The 23506-nt window shown below is 51.7% G+C and overlaps 6 protein-coding genes across 6 annotated transcripts; 2 read left to right on the forward strand and 4 right to left on the reverse strand.

Annotated features, from left to right (window-relative positions):
- Positions 1–921: 921 nt before the first annotated feature.
- CGCA056_v014811 (LysM domain-containing protein) lies at positions 922–3091 on the reverse strand (the record flags this gene model as incomplete). Its single annotated transcript, XM_037330053.1, has 3 exons — positions 922–1915; positions 1970–2896; positions 2958–3091. 3 exons carry the CDS (start codon positions 3089–3091, stop codon positions 922–924), a joined length of 2055 nt encoding a protein of 684 aa, XP_037172269.1.
- Positions 3092–4048: 957 nt separating this feature from the next.
- Positions 4049–7887, forward strand: CHIT1-1 (Chitotriosidase-1; the record flags this gene model as incomplete). The annotated part of the gene is made up of 6 exons (XM_037330054.1): positions 4049–4206; positions 4591–4859; positions 4916–5053; positions 5118–5444; positions 5506–6387; positions 6440–7887. The coding sequence occupies 6 exons, from the start codon at positions 4049–4051 to the stop codon at positions 7885–7887; spliced, it is 3222 nt and encodes a 1073-aa protein (XP_037172271.1).
- Positions 7888–8307: 420 nt separating this feature from the next.
- CGCA056_v014813 (uncharacterized protein) lies at positions 8308–10066 on the forward strand (the record flags this gene model as incomplete). Its single annotated transcript, XM_037330055.1, has 2 exons — positions 8308–9846; positions 9929–10066. 2 exons carry the CDS (start codon positions 8308–8310, stop codon positions 10064–10066), a joined length of 1677 nt encoding a protein of 558 aa, XP_037172270.1.
- A 1914-nt stretch (positions 10067–11980) lies between these two features.
- Positions 11981–13588, reverse strand: gnl-1 (Gluconolactonase; the record flags this gene model as incomplete). The annotated part of the gene is made up of 8 exons (XM_037330056.1): positions 11981–12189; positions 12249–12328; positions 12390–12486; positions 12546–12755; positions 12821–12928; positions 12982–13175; positions 13225–13379; positions 13430–13588. 8 exons carry the CDS (start codon positions 13586–13588, stop codon positions 11981–11983), a joined length of 1212 nt encoding a protein of 403 aa, XP_037172273.1.
- A 4450-nt stretch (positions 13589–18038) lies between these two features.
- On the reverse strand, positions 18039–20672 carry ABCC1 (Multidrug resistance-associated protein 1; the record flags this gene model as incomplete). The annotated part of the gene is made up of 1 exon (XM_037330057.1): positions 18039–20672. One exon carries the CDS (start codon positions 20670–20672, stop codon positions 18039–18041), a length of 2634 nt encoding a protein of 877 aa, XP_037172272.1.
- Positions 20673–21614: 942 nt separating this feature from the next.
- ustYa-2 (Oxidase ustYa) lies at positions 21615–22713 on the reverse strand (the record flags this gene model as incomplete). The annotated part of the gene is made up of 5 exons (XM_037330058.1): positions 21615–21818; positions 21876–21980; positions 22045–22175; positions 22269–22358; positions 22413–22713. 5 exons carry the CDS (start codon positions 22711–22713, stop codon positions 21615–21617), a joined length of 831 nt encoding a protein of 276 aa, XP_037172275.1.
- Positions 22714–23506: the final 793 nt, after the last annotated feature.

Genomic DNA, 23506 nt, shown 5'->3' on the forward strand with positions numbered 1-23506 from the left:
GACCTAAACCACGTCGCAGAAAGGGCTTTCAATCATGGTCGTGGGCTGGCTGGGCCGGCAAAGCTCATTTGGTAAATGTAGGATCAGAGCGAAGATTTCTACTCAAACGTTTCGAGGTCACGTTGATGTCGGTGATCACTCGATCTGGCACGATGACCGAGCTTTCCCAGTACCCTCAGAACCCGAGAGTCGGAGAAACCCTCGATTACAGCCCTCTCTATATCGAGTTTCGGGGACCGTTAATCCCTTCTTCTCTGTTTTCATACGACAGATTGTCATCTCCCCCGGTTTTGAAGCTGGGCCGAGCAGAGGCAGTGTTGCATTTGTCGGCCGGGCCCTGGGATCCAGAAGGTTTCAAAAGAAGTCTAGAAGGAGAGAAGAGGCAATGCATATACTGGGGCGAATGGCATGGGTGCGACGTTGTTATAGTCCTGCAGTCCGAAAATAACATCACTTGGTCCAGAGTAGGACTGATTCGTCTAGTAGAACGGACGTATACACATTCTCCTGAAATGCTATGGTCAGGGGTACGCCGACCAAGTCCTCAGTACGACCAGTGGTTGAAAGAGAGGCCGACAGGTGTCATTCGGGTGGGTCGAATAAGGTCGTGGAGGGGATACAAGCTGTCAGACGCGCAGCTATATCTGTTATCACGGGCTGAATCTTTCCGATCCTACAGAAGCCCAATATAGTTCATGATATCAGTGGTGGCTCCATGCCGTCCTTCAACACGACACGCACAGGCTACACCAATATTCTGGATACATTTCTCCGGTAGACGAAGGGCCAGGATGAAATATTGATGTTCATTCTTTGACTCAAGACATTCTATAAGAAAGTCGTAATACCAATTTTGCGTTTGGTGCCAGAAATCTCTTTTGAACAGAACAGCGAGAAGCCAGGGGTTTCATATAAACCACTTCACCCGCTGACTCCGACGCAGTAATAATACTCAGGCCAGATCTGGGCCCCACAGTTCTCGCCCGCCGACCCAACAACAGGATTCCAGCTGCAAAACTGCTCCAACGTAATGCCGCTATCGGTGGCCAGCTGCCAACACGAGGCGCCGGATAGGGCCTGAGCAAATTTATTGCAGCTTGCCGGAATCCCCGCCTGCGTCTGCGAAGGTTTCGGCGCCGTCGCCGTAGTACTCGTGGGGGGCGCTTGTGTGGTAGTAGTTGGTGGATCTGATCTCACCCCGATACAGTAGAAGTACCCGGGCCAGATCATGTCGCAGCTGTCGCCGTTGGCCAGCACCGTGTTCCACTCGTAGAAGGAGCTGAGCTCGATGCCGGCGTCGTTGGCCATCTTCCAGCAATAATCGCCGTCTTGAGCCTCAGCCCATTTATTGCAGTTGGGCGTTGTGCCTTCGTGGATTGGCGACGGCGTGGGAACGGCCGTCGGCTCCGAAGTGGGCACCGACGTCGTCGCCGGCGGGGCCGTTGTGGTCGGTCCTTCGCCGGTGGTGCGGACGCAGTAGTAGTAGCCAAGCCACACTTGCGTATCGCAGCGCTCGCCCGACTCGCCGAGAACGGGGTTGAGCTCGAACAGGCGCGCTTGCGAGATACCGCCATCATTGGCGATCTTCCAGCACGAGGCAATCGTGCTGTTGGCCTGGACGTAGCGGTTGCAGCCAGGCGCGATGCCTTCTTGCACATTTGCGGGTGGCGAGGTTGGGTTTTCCAGAATGGGGAGACTGGGAGTGCTTCCCGGTCCCCCACGAACCGGCCCTTCGCCATCGTCGGGAATTTCCGACTCCGGAGGACCTACCCACGAGCCACCGCGACGAGTGATGCAGACATACTGGTTTGGGACCAGGAAGTCACATGCCCCAAGGACGTTTGGGTTCCAGGTGGCGAGCCGTACGGCAGTGATGGGATTTGTATCATTGGAAACTGCCGCTGCAATGGAGTCACTGCGTTTGGTGAACGTCAGTAGTGTGATAGACTTAGCCGTTTTGTGCACTCACCAAGTGTCCCCTTCATTTACCCGAAGAAGCTGACACGCGGGTGATCCGCAGAACCAGCCTTCATCCGAGTCCTCATCGTCCAATGGGCCTTCTGGCTCCACGGTGCAGGATGAACTACGCGTAGTCACCATCAAGTCGCCGGTAGCGATGCCATGCAGCTCAGCTAGCTCATTGCACCTCTCCAAATCAGTCTCAGCGAGCGTTGATTCACGCGTAGCGAAGATGTCAACCCATTGACCCAGCTCACAGTCGGGATCCGGATTCGGTACGGCGGTGGCGGTGGCAGTAGCCGTAGCTTGTGTTGTGCTTGGACTGCCAGGCTCGGTAGGCTCCCAACCGATGCCATTTGTTGCTGATGGGTACTGAGGCGGCACTCTCGTAGCCAGCTCTCCGACAGTCGTCTGGCATATGTCTTGGATATCTTGAAACTCGTTCACGAGGTAATCCGAATGGTCAGTGTCAGCGAGAAAGTCGGACGTTACCCGCTTATACATGAGGTTGAGAAAGCACTCAGAGCAGAGCAACTCGTCATCGTACAGGCTAGCCATACGCTGGTTCTCGGCGCTCACATTCGCTGGGTTGGCACACCAGGGATCTGAAGGATTAGCAGCGCAGTCAGGTGTGATGATGTCTGAGCCCGTCCACTCTTGCTGCTCAACAAAGCACCACTGCCCTGACGATGAGCGAAGGCATGAAAGCCCAAGGCCTTCGACGAACCGCGCTGCGAGTGTTTCAACCTCAACCATTCGATCACCCTGAACCATAAACTCGCCGACGCACACTTCGTCTACATTATCCTTCCAATTTTGCGCAGAGTTCAGACATGAAGAAGTGCAAAGTGTGCTGACATCCTCTTGCGTCCACCAGAGACCATCTACGTTGACGGTGCGCTGGAACAAGTCCTGATCGCATGTCACGGTGGCGTTCCTTGTCCCGAGTCAGTAATCTTTTCTCGACGGAGTTGCTCAATCTTCAGGCTTCGACTTACAAGGCAGTAAGACAGCCAGTGGGAATCTGGAGAACATTAGACAGCCCTTCAGCATCGACCAAAGGCCATAGGTTGAAGGCATAGGAAAGAGGTAAAAGCCCGACGAAGGCGACGGAGACGTGACCAAGCAACATGACAACAATTGTTTAGCCGACTTCGCTAGTTGGAAACGATAGAAGGCGAGTGAGAAAGAGGCTTTGCTTGAGCTGCAACGTATGTTTGGTGGGGAGCAGAGTGCCCTGATATCGGGATGCTCTGAATTAGAGAGTCTGAGAAGCGCATCCATTTACTAGTTTCATCCAGCATCAAGCGCGATGGCCACAGCAATAGAAACATGCTTTTACCCAATTGGGTAAACGAGCGATTTGGCCGCGCCACCCGCTGTTAATATGCAGGTACGGCGTGATGGGATGTGTAATTATGCTTATCGACACCGGTTCCAGGGTCATACGGCCCGATCCCTAGCGCCAAGATTTTGTGACCTGCTCGAAAAGGCATGTTGGCCGCTCACGGGGACCAACCTCTTGGCTCACCAACGCAGGGGAAAAAAGGACCGCGCTGCAGTCAGAGTAATATTCGCTGACTTGATTTTGAGACTGAGGGGCCAGATGATGGTCTGGAGCCTCTCACATCGAATGCTGTTAAAACAGTGTAGCAGCCTGTCTTTGCTAGTCATTGCTTGGCTGCATTGAAACCCTCCTACGTGATCAGGTCATAGCCTAACCTGTGCAGATAGACTATTTGCTGACTGCACCGAGACATGATATATCCGAAATGAGGGTTGCATTTTTGATTAGAACATAGTGAGATTTCTGTGCCTCGAGTCCGAGTCGCGGAGGAAGTCCGGGTTCACCGTTCGCAACCTCGGCATCAATGGATATGGCCTGAAGGCTCCGGCGTCGAGACTGAAAAGATAGTGGACTCTTCACAGGAGCTCTCCATATGTCTTTCATCACCGATATTTCAATCGCTGGTGCCCACGGCGCGGAATGCTTTCTCATTCTTTGGAAACCACCGCCGTTCATTTTGGTCCTGTCTCTTGCATGTCTGCCAACATGCGTCGTCCGTTGTTTGCTCTGGACTCTCCAGCCATGTCTACTTTCATCTTTTCCATTCTTTACTTCTCTGCACTCGTAGTAGCGGGTAACTCTACATTCTTCAACCTCAACTCGGCCTTCGCTCTCCTCGGCACCGACCTGCCCGCTGAAACTCTCGACTTGCCCGTAGGGACATGCAATGCTGATACACCGTGTGTGAATGGCGCCTGTTGTTCTGGAGTAAGTTTTGAAGCTTCGTAAGTGCTATTTGTACACACCAGCTGATACAAAAGCCTAATCTCAGAATGGGTCTGGTCTTTGTGGTTACTCTCCAGCTGAATGCGGTGCGGCGAACTGTACATCAAACTGTGACGCGAAAGCGGAATGCGGTCAGTATGGTAGACCTGGAAAGCAAAATTGCCCGCTGAACGTTTGCTGTTCCGAGTTTGGGTGAGTAGTTGTCCTCTATCTGGATCCAGTACCTCCGCTAATGGCCACGGGAGCTTTTGCGGTTCAACTACAGACTTTTGCGATGTCAAAAAAGGCTGTCAGGAGGGCTACGGGACCTGTGGCGATGTAAAGAGACCTTCCTGCAGCAAGGGCAACAGTGTTGAGGCTCGCTCCATTGGCTACTATGAGTCGTGGGCCAACACTCGTCCCTGCAGCAAGGTCTCCCCCGAGGACCTGAATCTCGACGGTCTAACGCACATCAACTTTGCATTTGTGTTTTTTGACCCGAATACATTCCAGATTGTACCCATGGATAAGAATGCAGGGTCGCTGCTTAGTCGCTTCACAAAGCTGAAGGAAAAGAAGCCTGGTTTGGAGGCCTGGGTTAGTGTTGGTGGATGGTCTTTCAATGACCGTGAGTGTTTCTGTACATGTACCAATCGTGGTCGCGCTGACGAAGGATTTAAATAGCCGGGCCATACCAAAAGGCTTTCAGCGACATGGCGAGTACGCCGGAGAATCGGAAAATATTCATTGACGGCCTTCTGGCCTTCATGGATGAGTATGGCTTTGACGGGATGGACATGGACTGGGAGTACCCGACAGCTGGTAGGTGGTTTTCATCTCATAACGTAATAACGTCAATGAAGCGATTTACTGACATCACTCTTAGATGATCGCGGAGGACGCGCTGAGGACCGCGCCAATCTGGTGCTGCTCTGCCAAGACATATACGACGCATTTTCAGGCTCGTACGGCTTCTCTATCACGCTGCCCGCATCGTATTGGTATTTGCAACATTTCGACATTGAGGGCATTCAGCCATACGTTGATTGGTTCAACTTAATGTCTTACGATCTTCATGGCGTCTGGGACAAGGCGTCGAAAGAGATCGGCCCCTACATTGCGCCTCACACTAATCTCACGGAGATCGACATGGCCCTCGATTTGCTGTGGCGTGGTGGATTGAAGCCCGAGAACCTCGTTTTGGGACAGGGCTGTAAGTGATTCCCCTTTTCGTGTGTTCAGAATTTGTAGGCAAATTTTCTGATGCGTTTTAGTCTACGGTCGTTCGTTTACGCTTGAAGATCCTGACTGCAACAAGCCTAACGGCGTATGCAAATTCTCCGATGGCGCCAAGGAGGGGCCCTGCTCGAGGGCTTCTGGGATCCTGACCCTGCAAGAGATCATGGATATCATCAAAGACAAAAGTCTCACCCCTGTCCACGACAAGAAGGCTGGAGTCAAATGGATTCACTGGGATAAGGACCAGTGGGTCTCATACGATGATGGCGAGACTCTTCAGCAGAAGGTAGACTTTGCCAACTCAAGATGTCTCGGCGGTGTGATGGTCTGGGCGCTCGATCAAGTTGACCAGAATGCCAACAGCCTTCTCAATCCAGATGGTCTGACGGAAGAGGAAGTTCTTGAGGCGGAAATAATCTACCAAGACGAAGCCGCCCGGGGACTGTGCTATACGACGAAGTGCGGAGACAAATGCCGGGACGGCGACCACTTAGCGGCGCAAGCAAATGGTCAACCGGGACAGTACTCTACCGAAGTGCGATGCCCGAAAGATCAGGTGCGGAGCATCTGCTGCAACAAAGGTGTTACTATGGGGACATGTCGCTGGAGAGGTTATCGTGGCCTTGGTCTATCCTGTTTCGGGGGCTGCGCCGATGATGAGGTGGACATCACACAAAATACCAATCACAAGACCGACAAGGAAGATCAGAGCTGTTCTGGAGGCACTCAGAGCTTTTGTTGCAAGGGTTTCAAGGGCCCGGTGTCGAAGCAACAGGTCCAAGAAAAGTTGGAAGACTCGGCGGCGGACCTGGCCCGAGAGGCCGCTGAAGCCTTAGCTATCGAAGTGGCTGCAAAAGCCTTCTGCCGCATTGCAATTGCAGCAGCAACAGCACCATTGAGGTTCATTCCCATCGTTGGTAAGCTACCTATCCGGCCCTCCGTGCATCTACTTGGCTAACCTCTCCCTAGGCATATTCATCTCCATTGCCCTGCAAGCGGCTATGCCAGCACTGGTACAAGTTTGTGCCAAGGGCATTGCGAAAGCGGGCAAAACAGCGTTCAAGTTCAACGGCAAGAACTATGATGTGAAGCTGGACAAGCCGCTGGAAACTAAAGTAGACCGACCCAAACGCAATGAGCCAACTCAAGTGCCGAAGAAGCCCAACAACTGCAAGAAGAAGAAATTCCAGCGCGCCCCAGCCGGCGGGGATAAGAAGACGATCACGAAAGATGGCAAGCTTGACACCGAGACCGTCACCCGCACGTGTGACGGCAGCCTATACACCCAGGCTTGCTACCACTACAGCTCTGTTCTTCGCTACAATCCTGCCCTCAAGCAGATACCCTGCGTCAGCAAAAAGAACTACGACAGCAATGGAAAGAGTATCAAGAATAAAGAGGCGCCGCGGCCTCTTGTGCGCAGCTATAACAACCAACACCACACAAGTTGGAGTTCCGGCTGGATGCAAGAGTTTGATCTTCAGTGCCAGCGGGATGAGTACCCGCCCGCAGACATCTGGCAGGCTCGTGACAGTCGGACCTGGATTCGTCTCATTCGCAACACCGAGAACGGAGGAGCGGGTCAGATCTGGAAGGGCGTGTGTCCACCAGATATGGTGAAGAAGGAACACGGAGCGCGGTCCATATCAGAAGAGGTCATCGGCTGTCGCACGACGACCGTCTATGAGGTTACGGCTGATGCCACGCAGACCGTCTTCGAGATGGACTTCACCAACATGGGGGGCATGCCAGGTGACTACGGTGTCACGGAGAACCCGTGCTGGCCCAAGACCCTGGTGAACGATCCCGGTTTTGCCCTGCTGACTGACGATCCATGGTACGACCGTGTGACCGGCCGTGACACGAACGGGGCGCTCCGGAAAGCTTATGCCAAAGCGCCGGAACCCAACGTCATCGCCGGTAAGGTGAGCCAGGCCAGCTGGGGCTACACATCGCGCAAGCGCAAGCGCGTCAGGAAGCGCAACAGTGAGACCGGCGACCTCAACTTCGTCATCGACGAGAATGCGCTGGCCCGCGGTAATGAGCCGGGCCCTGACGACCTTCGCGTTGATGAGGGAAATAGCACGCGGCGGCCGACCGAGGAGGAGCTCCTTGAGCACTTTGGCTATCTCGCTTGCAAAGACAAGTCGTGTAGTCACGAAATGGAGGAGCTGGGTTATGCGTCTCTGCCATATGCGCAGGTCACAGCTCGGGCTGCCGAACAGGTGGAGGCCGCGGCCACGGCGACCGCCGATGATGATGCCGAATCGCCGCGACAGACCGCGTTCGGCAGCGGGGACCCGCGCGAGACGGAGTGGGTCGCCGACGCGCTGGCGACGGCGACGGAGGTGGCGGCCGAAGCGGCGGCGCTTATCACTCCTGCGCCCGGCCCCGCTGTTGTAGACAAACTGATGTGAGGTGATGTAGAAAGTTATACAATGTATGAGTTTCATTTGTCGCAATCAGCTCCTTTTCCAATAGGCAGTCAAGAAGATTGGTGTCATGGTTGGTCTTGTTTTCCTGCAGGGCCTCGGACTTAATCAATGTGCTTACTGCCAGGGGTGCATCATGCATGCAAGAGGGATGCAAGCCAAGACATGCTAGCTTCTTCCATATAAAGCCCCGATGACCCCTCCCATAGCCTTTCATCTTCACCTTTCGCGTTTCTCAGACCACGTATGAAGTGATTGTCGGCCAGCTGCAGATAGCCAACATAAATCTTTGTCAGCCCGCAACATTTTGTTTGTGCACCAAAGTGTGAGAAGTAGGATTTCAAGACCCTTTTCTACAGGCTACAGACCTCCTGAAACTTTGATATTCACATCTCAACCCTCCGTATGGAGAGCCTATCTTTCCATCGCGACGTGGCCCAAGGCCTCACGCAATTTTACACCAAGTTGGCAACAGCGCCCTACCTGTCGCCCGACAATATCCAACAACCCCCGCCCGAGGGATGGAGCGACACTGAGCTGGACGTAGATGGCCTGCGAAATACACTAGGCCGTTCTGATACTGCCGTGGACCTCCTACGCCACCTTCCCTACTTGCGGCCCGTCGACGCAGGCCCTCATACGAGGCAATGGCTCATCTTCCCAAAGACTAAGGCCATGCGATACTTGCGAGACCGCAGCTCGCTGCTGGAGGAGCACTTGGAGGGCCTGTTTGAGCTAATCCACCTTCCTCCAGACATGATCAGCTTAACGCACCCTGCCGGTGAATACACGCTTTACGGTCCGCAATGGTGGCTTGTGGACTGTAAGAGTGGTCGCATTGTCAAGTACGCGGGACCACCACGTGGCGAGGCGTTGACGGAGGAGTTCGAGACCGAGTGGAAAAAGGCACCATCTTACAGCCCAAGCGAGTTTTTCGCAGAGGTCACCACGATGCTTGGCAAAGACTACTACCCCATTCCCGGCCTGATTGACGGCATCGAGCCTGACTTCTCCACCCCTGATCGCCGAGAGATTGCCTCCTCCATGTACCAGACCTACATGCTGGCGGGATGGCAGCACGGCCGCGGACCTGGACCAGCCTTTGATCGTGAGAAATGCCGGAAAGACTTGGAAGACTTTTTGAAGGATCGACAAGAACGCGAGTCAAGAAAGCGAAAGGCAGAGGCCTCCCGGCACGAATCTCGACCGCCGCCACGAGAGAGAAGAGATCCTGCGACGTGCCCCGCTGGCTATGATAGGGACGTCATCGTTGCCGGCCTGACGAAGTACTACGAAACGCTGGCTCAGATGGCCTTCTTTCCTGCATCGCTAATACAGTACCCGCCAGGCGGGCGCTGGGGTGACGAAACCTTCCTGCCGGCCGATAAGACGCGCCTTTTGGGCTTCAACGACTGTGTCATTGACCTGCTACGACACCTGCCATATCTTGACGTCGATGAGACCCACGAAGATAACCGCTGGCCCGTTATAGGTCGCAGCGAACCGCAGCGTTACCTTGAGGACAACCCCGAATTGAACGAGAACTTCACGGCGGACAAGGCTACCCCCGAGCGCCTGTGCGCCCACGGTCTCTTCCCTTTCGCCGAGAAAATGCCTGATGGTCTGGTTCCCATCGCGGGCGGCGGCGGCGAGGGCAGCGATAGCGGCGAGTGGTGGATCATCGATACCAATGCTGGCACCGTCATTGTCTACGATGCTGGCAACAAGCAAGTCCAGGATGCCCCGAGTGACCAGCCCTGGCTGTGGACACCGCCGCGACCTGCCGGACCGTTCTTTGATGCGCTCGTTGACAGCTTGTATTCTCTTGACTTGGTGCCTTTGCCTCGTCCTGACACGGAGGACGCAGAGTATTATCCCGAAATTTGGGGTACGATTCGAGAAGGGGAGGAAGAGGAAGACGACTTAGCAGAACCCGGGATTCAGGTACGTGTCTTTCTTCTTAGCTTCAGTATCTCGCATGTTCTCTGGTGGCATGCCATACTGACAGCATCACGACTGGCTGTAGGACGCTCGCGACATCTACCGAGCGCATGGGTGGCCGAACCATGCTAGATTCCGACGACAGGAGTGCTATGACGCCTTAGTCGAATTCCGAACGAACCTGGTGGAGGAGGACGAAGAAGAAGATTATGGGCCTGCTTGATTGGTCATGGTCTGCACTCTTGCCCTGGGCGATTCTTCGCTTCCAACGAGATCAAGGTCATTCTGGTTTATCTCCTCACCAAGTACGAATGGAAGTGGGCTACGGATGGGCGTAAAGAAGATTCATTCAGCGGCCTGTTTGCTTCGGCGGGAAATAAAGCTAATTACATACTAGGCATCGTTGCTAGAAATACTCTCGTAAATAGTATCAATCAGAAAAGCCTAAGCCAAATTCATTCCAGGTGTCAGAACTTGCCAAATACTACTCTTTAGTTTGATCAACGGCATGAAGGGTATGGGAGTAGCGATGGGAAGTTGGAAGAGAAAAGGGATGCACGCTTTTTGTAACAGAGAAAATAATTTATTTCATGGCACTTGGATGTTCGAACGTAACTAGAACAACTGAAAGAGTGCATGAAGTCTACGGCCCTTTTGAAATAGATGGATGCCTTGCCAGTGTCCTCAACTGCCACCCGTGCATTGCAATAAAAGGAATCTGCGGTTCATTCATGACGCTCTCGACAGCGAGCAAGGTGAGAATATTTCTAAATGACGATCAGACCTCTCGAAAGGTACCTCATGCGCGATACCCCGGCCATGTCATCGTCGTAACTCGGGCTCCGTGGGTCCCATGAGCGAGGCGATCTAGTGTCCGCGGAAACGTGAGCTTGGCAAACGGGGTTTCGCAAGCTGGACTCCCTCCGATACGCCGCTTCCTCCTTTCCGCAGTATTGGACCTGCGGGACTCATTCCAAGGCAAAGCAATCGACGTCGGCTTTTTGACAGCTTTGAATGATTGTTGCTAATGGGGACGCAATTTAGTGGTAGCATTGAAATTATCGGAGGCGGCATGTCCCATGTCCGCGAGCGCAGACCTTCATCTCGTTGAGTCTCGGTGGACAAGTTCAGCTTGTCGAGCTAAAAGCTCTCATGCCACTTGAAGGCTGGTAATACTGCCCAAATGTATCGCATCTTGTTTTGTTTCACCTCATCTTTCTCCGATACTGTCAAACTCTTTACTCACTCTATTTGAATTTCAATCGGCAAGCTTCAATGGGCACTTCCCGGAAGAAATGCTCAAACTGACGAGATCTCATGGATCAAGAAAGGACAATTCGTGACCTTTGCCGGAGCATCTGGGTGCGGAAAGAGCACTATGATTGCCATACTCGAGAGGTTCTATGATCCGGTCAGCGGTCATCTGAAGGTTGATTGTGTTGATGTTGACCGGATGAACCCGTGGCTTTTCCGAAAAGACATCGCACTCGTACAGCAAGAACCTGTCCTTTATCCAGGCACCATAAGGCACAATATCTCCATGGGTATTCCGACAGAAGACCCGTCTACCATATTCGATGGAAGCATTATCGAAGCCTGCCGTATGGCGAATGCATGGGAGCTCATTAGTTCCCTGCCCGAAGGTCTCTATACTCAATGCGGAGCCAACGGCACTCAGCTTTCTGGTGGCCAGCGCTAGCGAATCGTCATCGCACGTGCCATGATCCGCAGCCTCGTGTACTACTTCTCGATGAAGCAATAAGCGCATTGGACACACAATCAGAGCGAATTGTGCAAGAAGCGTTAAATCAGGCAGCTTCGTCTGGTGAGCGGATAACCATCGCTGTGGCGCATCGGCTGTCAATCATTAGACACGCCGATGTAATTTGTGTTTTCCACGGCAGTAGAATCGTTGAAAAAGGTACCCATGAGGAACTTTTGGCAAAGGGTCCCCTGTACAAGAAGATATGGGAGGCCCACAGCCTTGGAACCTAGAATTGCGAGACCAGATAGAATAGCATGCATCGTCCAGCGCACTAAATACACATCTTGCGTAGTTAATTGAACTGAGCTGTCCGGGGTATCTTGCCGGCAATATCCTAACCATTATTCCAGTCGATACCTATGGTCTTTTAATTTACGAGATGGAAGCTCCCGAAGCACCAAGAGTTGCGTAAAACAACTTCGTCCGTCCCATGATGACCATCCGCCCATCTCCGGCGAATTGAAAATTGGAGACGCCGGAGCCAAAGTAGATCTTCCCAATCAACTTTCCGGACGGATTCCACACATGAATGCCATCCCCACAGCCGGCGTACACATTGCCCTTTGAGTCGCAGTGAATTCCTGCAAATAGTCGATGTCAGAAACAGTCCCACATGAGTCATATTCTGAGATGCACTTACCGTCCGGAATCCCAGGACTAACGTAGGCGAACGTCTTGCGGTTCTCCCAGGTGCCATCCTCTTGTACATTGTACCGATAGCTTGGGAAGGTTAGCGACATTATTCTTTCACAGTATCGGATGACTGCCAATCGTAACTCACATTGTCGAAGGATCCGTCAGATTCTCGCCATAGAATGCATGAGCCATGCCGGTGTCTGTGACGTAGGCGTATTCGCCGTTGGGAGAGAACGTGATCCCTGCATTAGACCCAAGTCAGTTATGAACAAACAATGAGTGCATGGACATGGACACTAACCGTTTGGCAAAGTAAACCCATCAGCCACAACTGACAGTGAACCCGTGGAAGGATCGAGTCGATAAACTTGATTCCTCAAGCCGGGCGCCGGCCGGAAATTCTGGAGGTATCCGTAAAGGGTGTCGGTGAAGTAAACGTTCAGATTACGGGGATTGACAGCGACGTCATTGAGTGAGTTGAAAGCTCTGCCAAAGAAGTTGTTGACCAGGACTGCACATGGAACGTTAGGCGCAGCCATTCATCAAATGCTGTAATCAGTTTTGGATACCACTCACCTGTAGTGTTGTATGGCTCGACAGGATTCATCAGATAGAGCGCAGATGCAAGACGGTCTCCTTGGCCTGAACCCGCGAAGACAAGGTTACCCTTGTAGTTGGTGCCGCCTTCTTAATCTCAGCATACATACGATATCGGCCCTTTCACGTGGGAGACTTACCATTCGGGTTGATCACTTGTGGGGTCGATGACACTGTATGCACTGGCACCGCTGTAGCACCGAAAGTCCCGTTCCTCAGTTCTTCGGCATCCAGAAGGGAGATCTTCTGAATGATAGAAGACTTAGTCAAGCCGGTCCCTGCGTCTGGGTCTCCAGCATTTTGGACGAAGAACATTTCATCAGTCGTTGGGTTCCTTCTCTGGTCAGCGCAAATCTGAGACACCCAGATTAGGCGATACATACCAAGTGACTGCCTCGTGAAAGATGGGGTCGGACTCCGAGGTCGCAATGAGGGTGAGCGACGGATCATTGCCAATCACCTCATAGAACTCCGTGCTGTAGATGTGAAATGGTCTCTCCTTGAGCGACGAAGAATTGACGCCACGCCACAAGAATTCCTGCGATTGTTGTGAGTTGTAGCCTTTTCACGACTTATGTGCGTACGAACCGTCGATGCATTGGCCTCATAAGGAGGTAAGACTTCTTCCAGCACATTCTGGCTCAATTGGTCGATGATCTGAGCCTGTTGCGGCAACGTGAGTGCGCCGTCCGGAAGGGCCTGTGCAACAGCTCCTGTGAGAAGAAGGGCGATCACGCCGCCAGCCATGTTGAAGGATGCCATCCTGGGATGTGGTACGACCTGCAGAGCTTGAAAAGTTGATCATAGAGATGCGTCATGTTCTTATATGCCGGGTCACTGGTGCCAAGCAAACGCGTTGTCTCAGCCACGAGTAAATGGGTAGTACTCCACTGGCCCAACGGCCAGACCGGGCATGATATATTGGCCACTCCGTTTCTTGGGTCGCGACACACTAGAGAGCCGAAGTAGAAGTTCGGGAAATTGCCTCACGTTGCACAAGGTGACCGGTGGGATCTGATGAGGACACAAGGGTTGGGCACGGGTTATTATGGACCGGACACAGCGATGCTGGAAGCTCGATCTGCCAAAAACCGATGAACTTCGCCATCGACATCAGACGAATTTATCGTACTCGTGGATTTTGTCCATTCTGCATAGACTTCCCTACCGTGTCCATGCTTGGCTGACGGGTTACAATTCTCTAAATCCCCCCTATCCCTAGTGGAGACTGCCAAAATCTCGTAGTAACTGTTTCTTGGCAATATGTGCTAATACCGGGCTGCGGATCCAGTACACCCAGCCATGAATCGTAGCACCAAATCAACGGGCTGTTGCATGATGCCAAGCTTAACGATCTACGCAAAAAGCTCTCATTTGTTTGTCTTAAATCCGAGTCAAACTACCGCCGACCTAATCTTATCTTCCAGTCGTTCGTCTGGTTGAGATATGTTTCTCCACTAATCGTTTAACCACTACTCCAGCCCTACCTACTTAGGAAATCAGAGGTTCCGCCCCTGAGACAGGCCATGCAACCCCACGGAGGATGGTGCGGGCCAAGAAAGATTTCCACGAAATCGGGACGTGCCAGCAGTTGAGGCTGTGGGCTTCTGGCTCTTCGGCTCTCCGGTGGCCACTGAGTTGTTCTCAATAACGAGGAACTTACTGCCCCAATCTTTATCTTTTCATTTCTGATGAAAATCAGCCAGTATGGTATCTTTTTGTTAGGTAAATTGGAGAACAATTCGGCACCTTTTTCTAAGTACTCCCGCGTATTTCGGAAGAGGTCGTCGACCAGCAGACGGGCTTTCGGAGGTCCGAGCTACCGCCATTGTCCTCGCGAGCTTTGCTTTGGGTTTTTTTTTTTTTTTTTTTTTTTTTTTTTTTTTTCCCCATTTTCGAATGACCCACGCAACGTAGTTGGAGTAGATCGTCGGCATGCGCAACTTGGACGTCGTAAAGAAGGAAAAAGAGAGACAAAGAGGATTACCAGCTGCATATTCTTCAAGCCAGATTTCTCTGGGTAGGCACGAGCAGTAGAAACAGCACTCGCTCCAGACTACAAGGCCGAATCAGCAGACACATTGCAAACATCAGCCTAGGTATTCAGCCTTTGGCAAACAGATGTTGCAAGTAGGCTCATGGAAGGCTCCGGGGCACATCGTCCCGATGTCGGAGCCACGGCTATATCAATTACGTTGGGGAATGGATCACTGCAGTATCCGCACCTGAACTAAAGGAAGGGCCCAGTTCCGGCGTAGACGGGTAATTCAGGCGAGAACACTCGCAATTATTTGAATCCGGGGATAGGGACGCACATGCCAACAGTTCTCCCAGCTCGTATTGAGGATTCAATCATGCAATGGGGTAGATAGTTGCCAGATATCATGATGAAGTAGAAAATGCCTTCAGGAGTGATGCTATCGCCAATGAGCAACAGAATGTCTTTATCTTAAAAACGTGAGCCAGCCAGTTTCGCCACTTCCTTTCAACCCCCTCTGACAGAAGGCAGTCGGCATTGTATTCATAGGTATCTTACTATCCAGCTGATGATACATAGCTTTAGGATTGGGACCAGTTTTAATAAATCCGAGTGTCAGCAACCTCGTTAAGATATTAGCCATGTATACTTTGTTTGTCCTATCACGACCTCTCAGACGGTCGCTTCCCTGCAACGGGAGCACCTCATAGTCTGATTGAATGTTCTTCATTACTCAAGAGTCCGCCTCCCTCCTCAAGGTAGCGAAGCCAAAGAAGTCTAGTTTAGATAATGCTCTTTGAGCCTTCCAGTCTGTGTACTCTCTGTTAGAGATTGGCAGACGTGGTTTTGATGAGGGTCTGACTGCTCATTACTAGGTATCAATCTGGAACATGGCCTGAAAAGAAATGCAGCAGGTGACTAGTAAGAGGGTTTCCCGTCTATCAAGACATGTCTCTCTGTTGAGGGATTGTTTGCTTTACTTCACCGCGGGTGGTGCAATCGTATCCATGACGAAGGGCCTGGAAGACTTCCAGGGGTTCCACACGCAACAGTCTGCTCTTGCAGAGATCCTGCAGATGGCGCAAGTCACGTTATCTATGGCTATGATGAGCATGATCATAATCCTGGGGTACACTTTGTCTCGCAATGAAAATACCCAAGATTCTCAGCCGTTACACATTATGTAGCAATAGCCTATTAACAAAGGCGATTCCACAAACCATATCAGCAGATCACCAAATAGTTAGAGTGCAAAAGTCTTTTGAGGCCTTGAGCTTAAGATCTATTGAGAGTTTCTTCTTGTCAGATTGAAATCCTATATCACGGCATATATCTGAATTATTAAGCATATAAACAAACCTTGCTACCTGTTGTTCCTAAGGTAGCTACTTGCAACCTATAGTAGGAGCAGCACTGCCTAACTCTATACAAGCCCTTTTAAATTATAAGCTTAAAAGTCTGGAAGTATTTCGGAAAGATCTAATAGAATGGCTAGTTCTTTGTCGCAAAAGTGGAACCACGGTTACGGGAGCGCAATCGTAGCTTTTGTTGCCACATATGTATAATACCTTGAGCTATCCTGATTTTGTTATAGTATTCCCGGCTCGTAAGACTGTGCTGGCGATCAGCGTAGTTGGATGGTAAACTTTACATTTAGAGTCATTACGGTATTACGAAACTCGCTTCAGCTAACTTGGAAAAGGTACGATAGCGTAGGGTTACCTCCAAGGACTTTGTAGCGGGAGGTCACTCACGTAGTATAGCAATGTCCTCCCGTTGTGACCCGGAGTTGAAACTTCACACACTGAACATCCATCTCTGCCGCTACGACTCTTGCAATGAGTTGTTTTCTTTCAAACCAAATGTTTTCCAACAAGATATGCTAGACTCTAGCTTGATGAACTCCTTCAACAGTGATACCATCCCGACTGCAAGCCTCTCTGAAAAACTGACTACTTTTCCATACATCCGAATGCGTGCCGTATGCCTGTACTCCACCCTCGTCGAGCACAAGCACTCGGTCAAACAACATCGCCACTCTCATACGATGTGTGACTGCTACCATCGTGCGGCCCTTCAACACATCCCTCGCCATCTCCGTCACATTGGCATCTGCCTGAACGTTCAAACACCCAAGTGTCTCGTCGAGTACACAAACTCGCGGTTTACTGAGTAACACAGCCGCCAAAGCCAACAGCTGGGCTCTCCCTGTTCCTTGGGCTACCTGCTCACCAGCTATCGTGTCAAGCTCCATAGGTGGCTCATTCTCTAGCCCAGCCAGCATATTCAAGTCCGATAGCAGTCGAGATATCGCAGACGGAGAGTGGCTGTGGTTAGGATCAATCATCTCGCGGACGGTGCTGTTGGGAAGCAGTACAGCGTCATGGGGGACAGCTGCAATGTGGGAGCGTAGCGTTTGAAGTGGTACGCCAATCATGGAGACGCTGTCCAGATTGATCGTGCCAGTCGACGGGTCAAGCAAGCGCAACAGGAGAGAAACGAGTGTCGATTTCCCTGCACCAGTTGGGCCTACGACCGCAACATGCATACCGCTCGGTATGCTGAAAGATAAATCACGCAACGCTGTCGGGGTTTCTTTGCCGGGCTCCTGACGATGCGAAACACTGACATTCCGGAAGGCCAAGTCTCCAGAGGCTGGCCATGATGCGTCATACGCAGTGCGATACCTTGAACCGCTTTCTGTCTCCCCCTCGCGAGGTATACTGGTAGCATAAGACGACAGACGTTCCACTGCAACCATAGACTGGAAGGCGCTAGTGGAAAATCTCATGCCTTGTCTCAAAGAAGCCGGAAGAACGAGAGCCTGACTCATGATGAGACCGACAGTAGATGGTGATAGCGAAACGGATGAAGCGACAACAAGAGCACCGGTCAGTCCAATGGTAGTAGCCACAATAGCGTCAAGTCTGACTTCAAGCCAGCGTAAATTTGCGGCGGCCAGAAGTCGAACGTTGCTCCATCTATTAAGTCGCTGGACCAAAGTTAAGCGAGCCGACGATTCGATATGATAGACTGAAATAGAGCTGGAGCCGTCAACGCTCTCACTAAATGCAGCGTTTACACGAGCACGTAGTTCAGCCTCCCGACAGCAGACAGTCTTGAGGCGTGGAGCATATCTGCGCATCATAGCAACGACTGCAGATAGACCCGGCAAGACGACAACTAAAAGCTACGTCAAAGCTCGTAAGTGTTTGTTACTCATGTTGTGGTTGCCGCAAGACATACCTTGAATTCCATCGCGAGCATCAAGGCAACGCCACCAAGCAATCGTGCGAGATGAAGCGTAGCATTTCGAGTCGCCTCTATCAACTCCCTATCCGTTGTGTCCGCATCTTTTGAGAGACGGTCCATGATGCTACCAAGTAGAGAGTCTTGGAAGAAACCCATGGGCGCAGCAACGACTCGTCTCACAGATCGTTCCCACAAGCTATGGCTTGCATGTAACATCTTCGTGGTGATATTGAGGCACAGGACATACGCTAGTAGCGCCTCGCCAAAACCAAAAATAGCAAACAATGTCACTGACGCAAAGCCGGAAAGACCAAATCGGTCAGATGTCCATAAAGAAAGCCATAAAACGACAGCTGCAGCAGTGATTTGCCATGAAAAGACAATACCACCCGCTATGAGGGCTGCCTTGGGCCCACCGCTGAGTCTTAGATAAGATTGAAAGGAGTCACGTCGTTTTGTGTCTTCATGAGATGGCAATGACTCCGGCGTGCTCCTGGAATCTGCATTAGAGGCTTTCGTTGCAGCCTGGCGGGGGGAAGACTGAGCTTCCTGTTGTTGGGTTGAGGAGTTTTCCACAGGTTCTTCTCCCATGAGGGATGGGAAATAGTCATCAAGTTTGCCTGAAGAAGTGAGCCAGGTAGCCTTTCCATCTTCGAGCCACAGTATTCGGTCACATTGGCCGGCCACCCAAGCCTGGTTAGTCGCGACAAATCGTGTGCGATCTTTTGCTAGGCCACAGAGACCATATTCAAATACCGTCTTGCTCGTTGAAGGGTCAAGGTTTCGAAGGCAATCGTCAATAAGGACAATATCGGCATTCGAGTACATCGCTCGGGCGATATTCACGCGCTGTGCCTGTCCACTTGAGAGACCTTGGCCACCTGCTCCGACAACGGTGAGATCTCGTCGGGGCATGCGTTCGAGATCGGCGATAAGAGCACAAGCGTTGATGACCTTCCAATATCTGACCTCATCAAACTTCTGATCGAAAATGATGTTGCTCCGAATTGTGCCTTGTCTGATCCATGGCGTCTGGCTAGCCAAAGCCGCTTTTGAGCCGATACCCAGCTCAAAGCTTCCTGTTTCGAGACACATCTGGCTTGCAATAGCGTGCATCAGAGAGGACTTGCCAGACCCAGGGCGGCCGCAAACAGCTACAAGCTCCCCGTTCATAATCTGAAACTTGGTGTTGAAAGAGAGGTGGAAGTCGTCAGCTGACGATATGGCTGGCCAACTGAGAACAGTGTTTTGGGCAACATCAACCGCCCACTCCGCAGAGGTTGTTCTCATTTCGTGCGGTTCTTCCGTCTCCAACCACATCTCGATCGCGCGGCATCCGACAAGGAGATCTTGCAACTGGACTGCTGCCTGTGCCGCTCGGTTGACGTGAGGCTTGAGGGCCAAGAAGAGAGCCAAGGATGAGAAAGCTTTCGCTGGATCTGGCACACCCTCGTGGAGGGTATCATACAGAATGAGACTTGCCATAGAGGCTAAAGTTGGCAACAAAGCACACGCCGCTTCTAGCAGGGCTCGGTTGTGCCACAAACGGCTTGCCGTTACCAACTCAACAACTCTCATCCCACACAACTTGTTCAAAACCATTGTTTGAGACGACCATCCCGCAAGCTTGATGCCTCGAATGCCTTGAATAACCTGTAAAGTATACGCAGCACGATGTCGACAGAATCCACTGAGGGCCTTCTGTTCATCCCAGATACGGAGGGACACGCGCGTGAAGATAGGTAGACCCAGGAGCAATACGACCATGCCGCCTAGCGACGATGCGTCCACATTGGTGGCCAGCATTGGAATTGCGAGAAGAAAGCTAGCTGGCACAGTCCATATGGCGTTGATGCCGCTGATACAGTCTTCTATACGAGAGGCCTCCACCGATGCGAGGTTGAAAACGGTGCCAGAGTTCCATGTTTGTTCTGGGCCATCCTTGTTGCGATCATGTGGACTTCGAACCAAATTGGTGGCTGATGAGGATGGCGGGGCCAAGAAGGCCTTGTTCATTATCATGTATGTGAGAGCAGCTTTAGCTTGGGCTCCAACACCTTCCAGCCTATATCTTGAGGCGTTGATGAGTATCCCGGCGGCCATTTGCGTGGCTGCCATAGTGGCCACCAGAGTATAGCTGTGCGAGGTGCGTATAATGTGTGGTTTGTGAGCGTCTTGTGTACTACTCGACGTGGCGGGATCGGGATTCGTTGTTGGGTCAGCTAAAGCCACGAGAAGCCAGCGTAGAATAGTTGGCGGGATTGCGGCCGTCAACATGGCTGCGAGCTCGATCAAACCCCCTAGAACCAGTCCGCTGCGAAGACATCGGAGAAGGCTAAGAGCAAGTCGATGCCCTCTCAGTTGAGCCTTTCCTGAATGTCCTGAACTTTCATGCCAACACTGTGAAAGTTGCAGTCCCAGGGGTTCTGCCTTCTGCCAATCGGAAAGCATGCCCTTGAAACTACTGGTATCCTCCTTCTGATATTCTTCCGTGTCGGCATATTCAGCTTCGTGTTCCTCATCCTTTTTGATGGCGTCAGGTGTCGGTGGTGCCCAAGAAAAGAGCATCATGCTGAACACCCATTTCGCCCGGGACCACATCTTGAAATTGAGAGACGTGTCGCAAATGGAAAATAGGTATGTCAAGGACTGTTCACGGGTACTCTTCAACACGGGCAATGGAAAAAACAGCCCATATTACTGTGTGAAGCGGTACCCAAATGTGTCGGTCTCAGCCCAATGGAGCTCACTGGCGTCGTCTGTCACGGACCCATCTGCCCGAACTCCGGCGGGAACGCGAGGATATCGCGGAGCCAGAAGGTCGGAGCGCGGGGCGCAGCAGCCAAGCTGGGGTCTATTGGTCTCGGGTCTGACTCGACATGAATGTTTCTGCCGACTGTCCCGGTAATCTAAGAGACTTTCCCAGACTATGACGATGCTCACCGTAGATTTCGGTTCTGGTGGAGTCCGTCCCATCCCACCGGCCGAACCGTTGCTTGTCCAAACCTTAGCAAATTTCACCATTGTGAGGCGAGCCTCAAGGCAACGGGAACAGGCAAGTCCCTGAACCGTGTAAGGATCTGTGACAAGCTCCGGCGGCGTACAATTTCATCCCGTTTTCTTGAGCAAACTTCAACTGACAGCCCACGAGTAAGGATCAGCGAGATTGTTAGAAAACGGAGAAAGCATTGCTTCGAGAACAAGGTTTACCAAGTAACGCACTAGATGTCCCAAGGCCATCAACATGTGGCTCTAGATTGGAGATGGCAATGTCGCAAAAGCGCTGTGTCAACGAAAAGATGGTCCCGTTGCATCCCGTGCCTTTTCCTGGATATTGGAGCCAGCAAACGCCATATTTCACGTATAGTTCAATGTTGAATACAGGGTTGCTGAATCATCACGATGCCCACACATTCCTCCGCCGGCCGGGAATCTAAATTTCTAACAGCGATCTATCTCCCTCTGTAATATCTGATAGGAGCGTTTGCAACCAAGCTATGATAACTGCCCAAACACAGCGCTGCGTACTTTTGCAACAACAAATTAAGGTTGAGAAACACGCTTGCCATACTTGTCGACGGGAATGTTCTCAGCCCTCACTCTTTTGATGACGCCCTTGATTGCTTCCCAGTCACGACATGTGTGCATTTCGTGCTGACCGACCAGCTTAGGGACGAAGTCATCGTGGCCAGGATAATGGATGAATTCAAATCGCTCCATGTTCATATTTCCTGCGCACATCGTGGCCTGCGATGCCTTAATTAGCATTACACTCAAGACTTCGATCACATGAATTATTCTTACTTGACGAAGACTCTCCAAGCAGTGTTCAATGTGCTGGCGCGTACAGACATCGTAGCCGCCGTCCAAGTCCAAAGCCAGCTTCATATACGTTGTGCGAATGCATACCTGGTCGCCGACTTATTAGTGAATGCCCGCAAGGCATCGCGAATTGTCAAACAAGATCTCGTACCAAACAATGAAGCTGGTGGAAGACATTCCAAGCAACAGGCTGCAATCCTTCAGGTTGAAGTGCATCTTTATGGAAATAGTCGGGCAATCCATACTTGGCTGGGTCGTTCAGCGCAACAAATGGTTTGCCAACTATCGAATTTGCGGTCAGCAATTGTTAGGAAGATGAACTTGGCCTCTCAAGGGTGGAACGCAAAAAGATGATCGGCTTGCAATGAGACTCACATGAGATGAGATCAAGCCATTTCTGGTTGGCACCCGGAGCTGTGAAGTTGTACGAAGAGTCATGTTCAAATTTCTTACGGACCAGGGGCACTACAAATTTGGTGTCAGTGGTATGCTATGTCCAGCAACAGACTTCGAACATACCATCGGTGATGAAAGGCGCCTCATCGATTGTCGCCATGCCAAGTCCGGTGGCCGGATCAGCCTTCTTTGGCTCCGGAACGCATGCTGTCTGTCGAACACCCAGAGAGAAGCTGTATGTGCCCAGAAAGAAGCCTACCGCCACCGAAACAATGCAGCACAGGAAAGTAGATACCATGAGCATGCGGTACCCAGAGTGAGTAAGTCTATTGGATGGCGGTGGCATCCTGGGGCTACCTTCCCCATCCGAGCCCTCTTCGCTCTGATGCACCTCCGAATACTCAGTCTTGGTGTTGAATACCATTTTTTTCAGATCATTTCACGAAAGATTGGACAGAAAAGCTCATGGGCCACTCACTAAGGCTGACGTATGCCCATCCTTTTTAATAGGACTCTGGAAATTCACCCTAACACACAAATCATCCCATTGTCTCCTGCCGTGCTTGGTTATGCCAAGTTCCTAAGTGGAGTCTGCCCCTCGCGTCTTCCATAGAGTTTTGCTTTGCGCCGTCTTCCTTGCAAGTGGAAGAAACTGGCGGTGTTTTACGCGATGCCGGTTGCCCTCGGGACTCGGGTGTCGTCGTAAATATCGCCGTGTCCGAAAAGTCCGGTCGGTCAGCTCAGGATTAAAGTTCATTGACCGCTGTGACGAGTCATTTTGGCGGGACGATCAATGCTGTTCGCGCGTACTCGCGAAGACCAACTTTTGAGTTTTGCCCTGAGCAAGCGACCATACGAAACCGAGGAACTTGTGCAAAAGTGACCACGATACCTGGCCGGCCGTAAGAAGCTTGCAAGGGGGTATGGGTAGGACGAACCATCAGACCCGATTTCCGCTCAGTCATCGTGACAGAGGAACATGTCGCGGGGAGGCTGGAATTATAGGGACACCCTCCCGGTGGGTTACAACCAGACAGACGTTCAAGTGCCATCTTCTGTCTGGGAAGCTTGTTCGTCGAAAGCGAATGCACTCGTCGAACACGCAGTCTACTGGAATTTGCGACTCACCTGGAGCACTCCATTCCAAAGCCTGCTGTCGCTGCAAGTTACTCACCTTTATCGTAGTTGATGCAGGCTAGCTCATGTTTGCTGAGCTC

The sequence above is a fragment of the Colletotrichum aenigma genome (genome assembly GCF_013390185.1).
Source record: "Colletotrichum aenigma strain Cg56 chromosome Unknown KSG_Cg56_contig10, whole genome shotgun sequence".
In the NCBI taxonomy this organism is placed as follows: domain Eukaryota; kingdom Fungi; phylum Ascomycota; class Sordariomycetes; order Glomerellales; family Glomerellaceae; genus Colletotrichum; species Colletotrichum aenigma.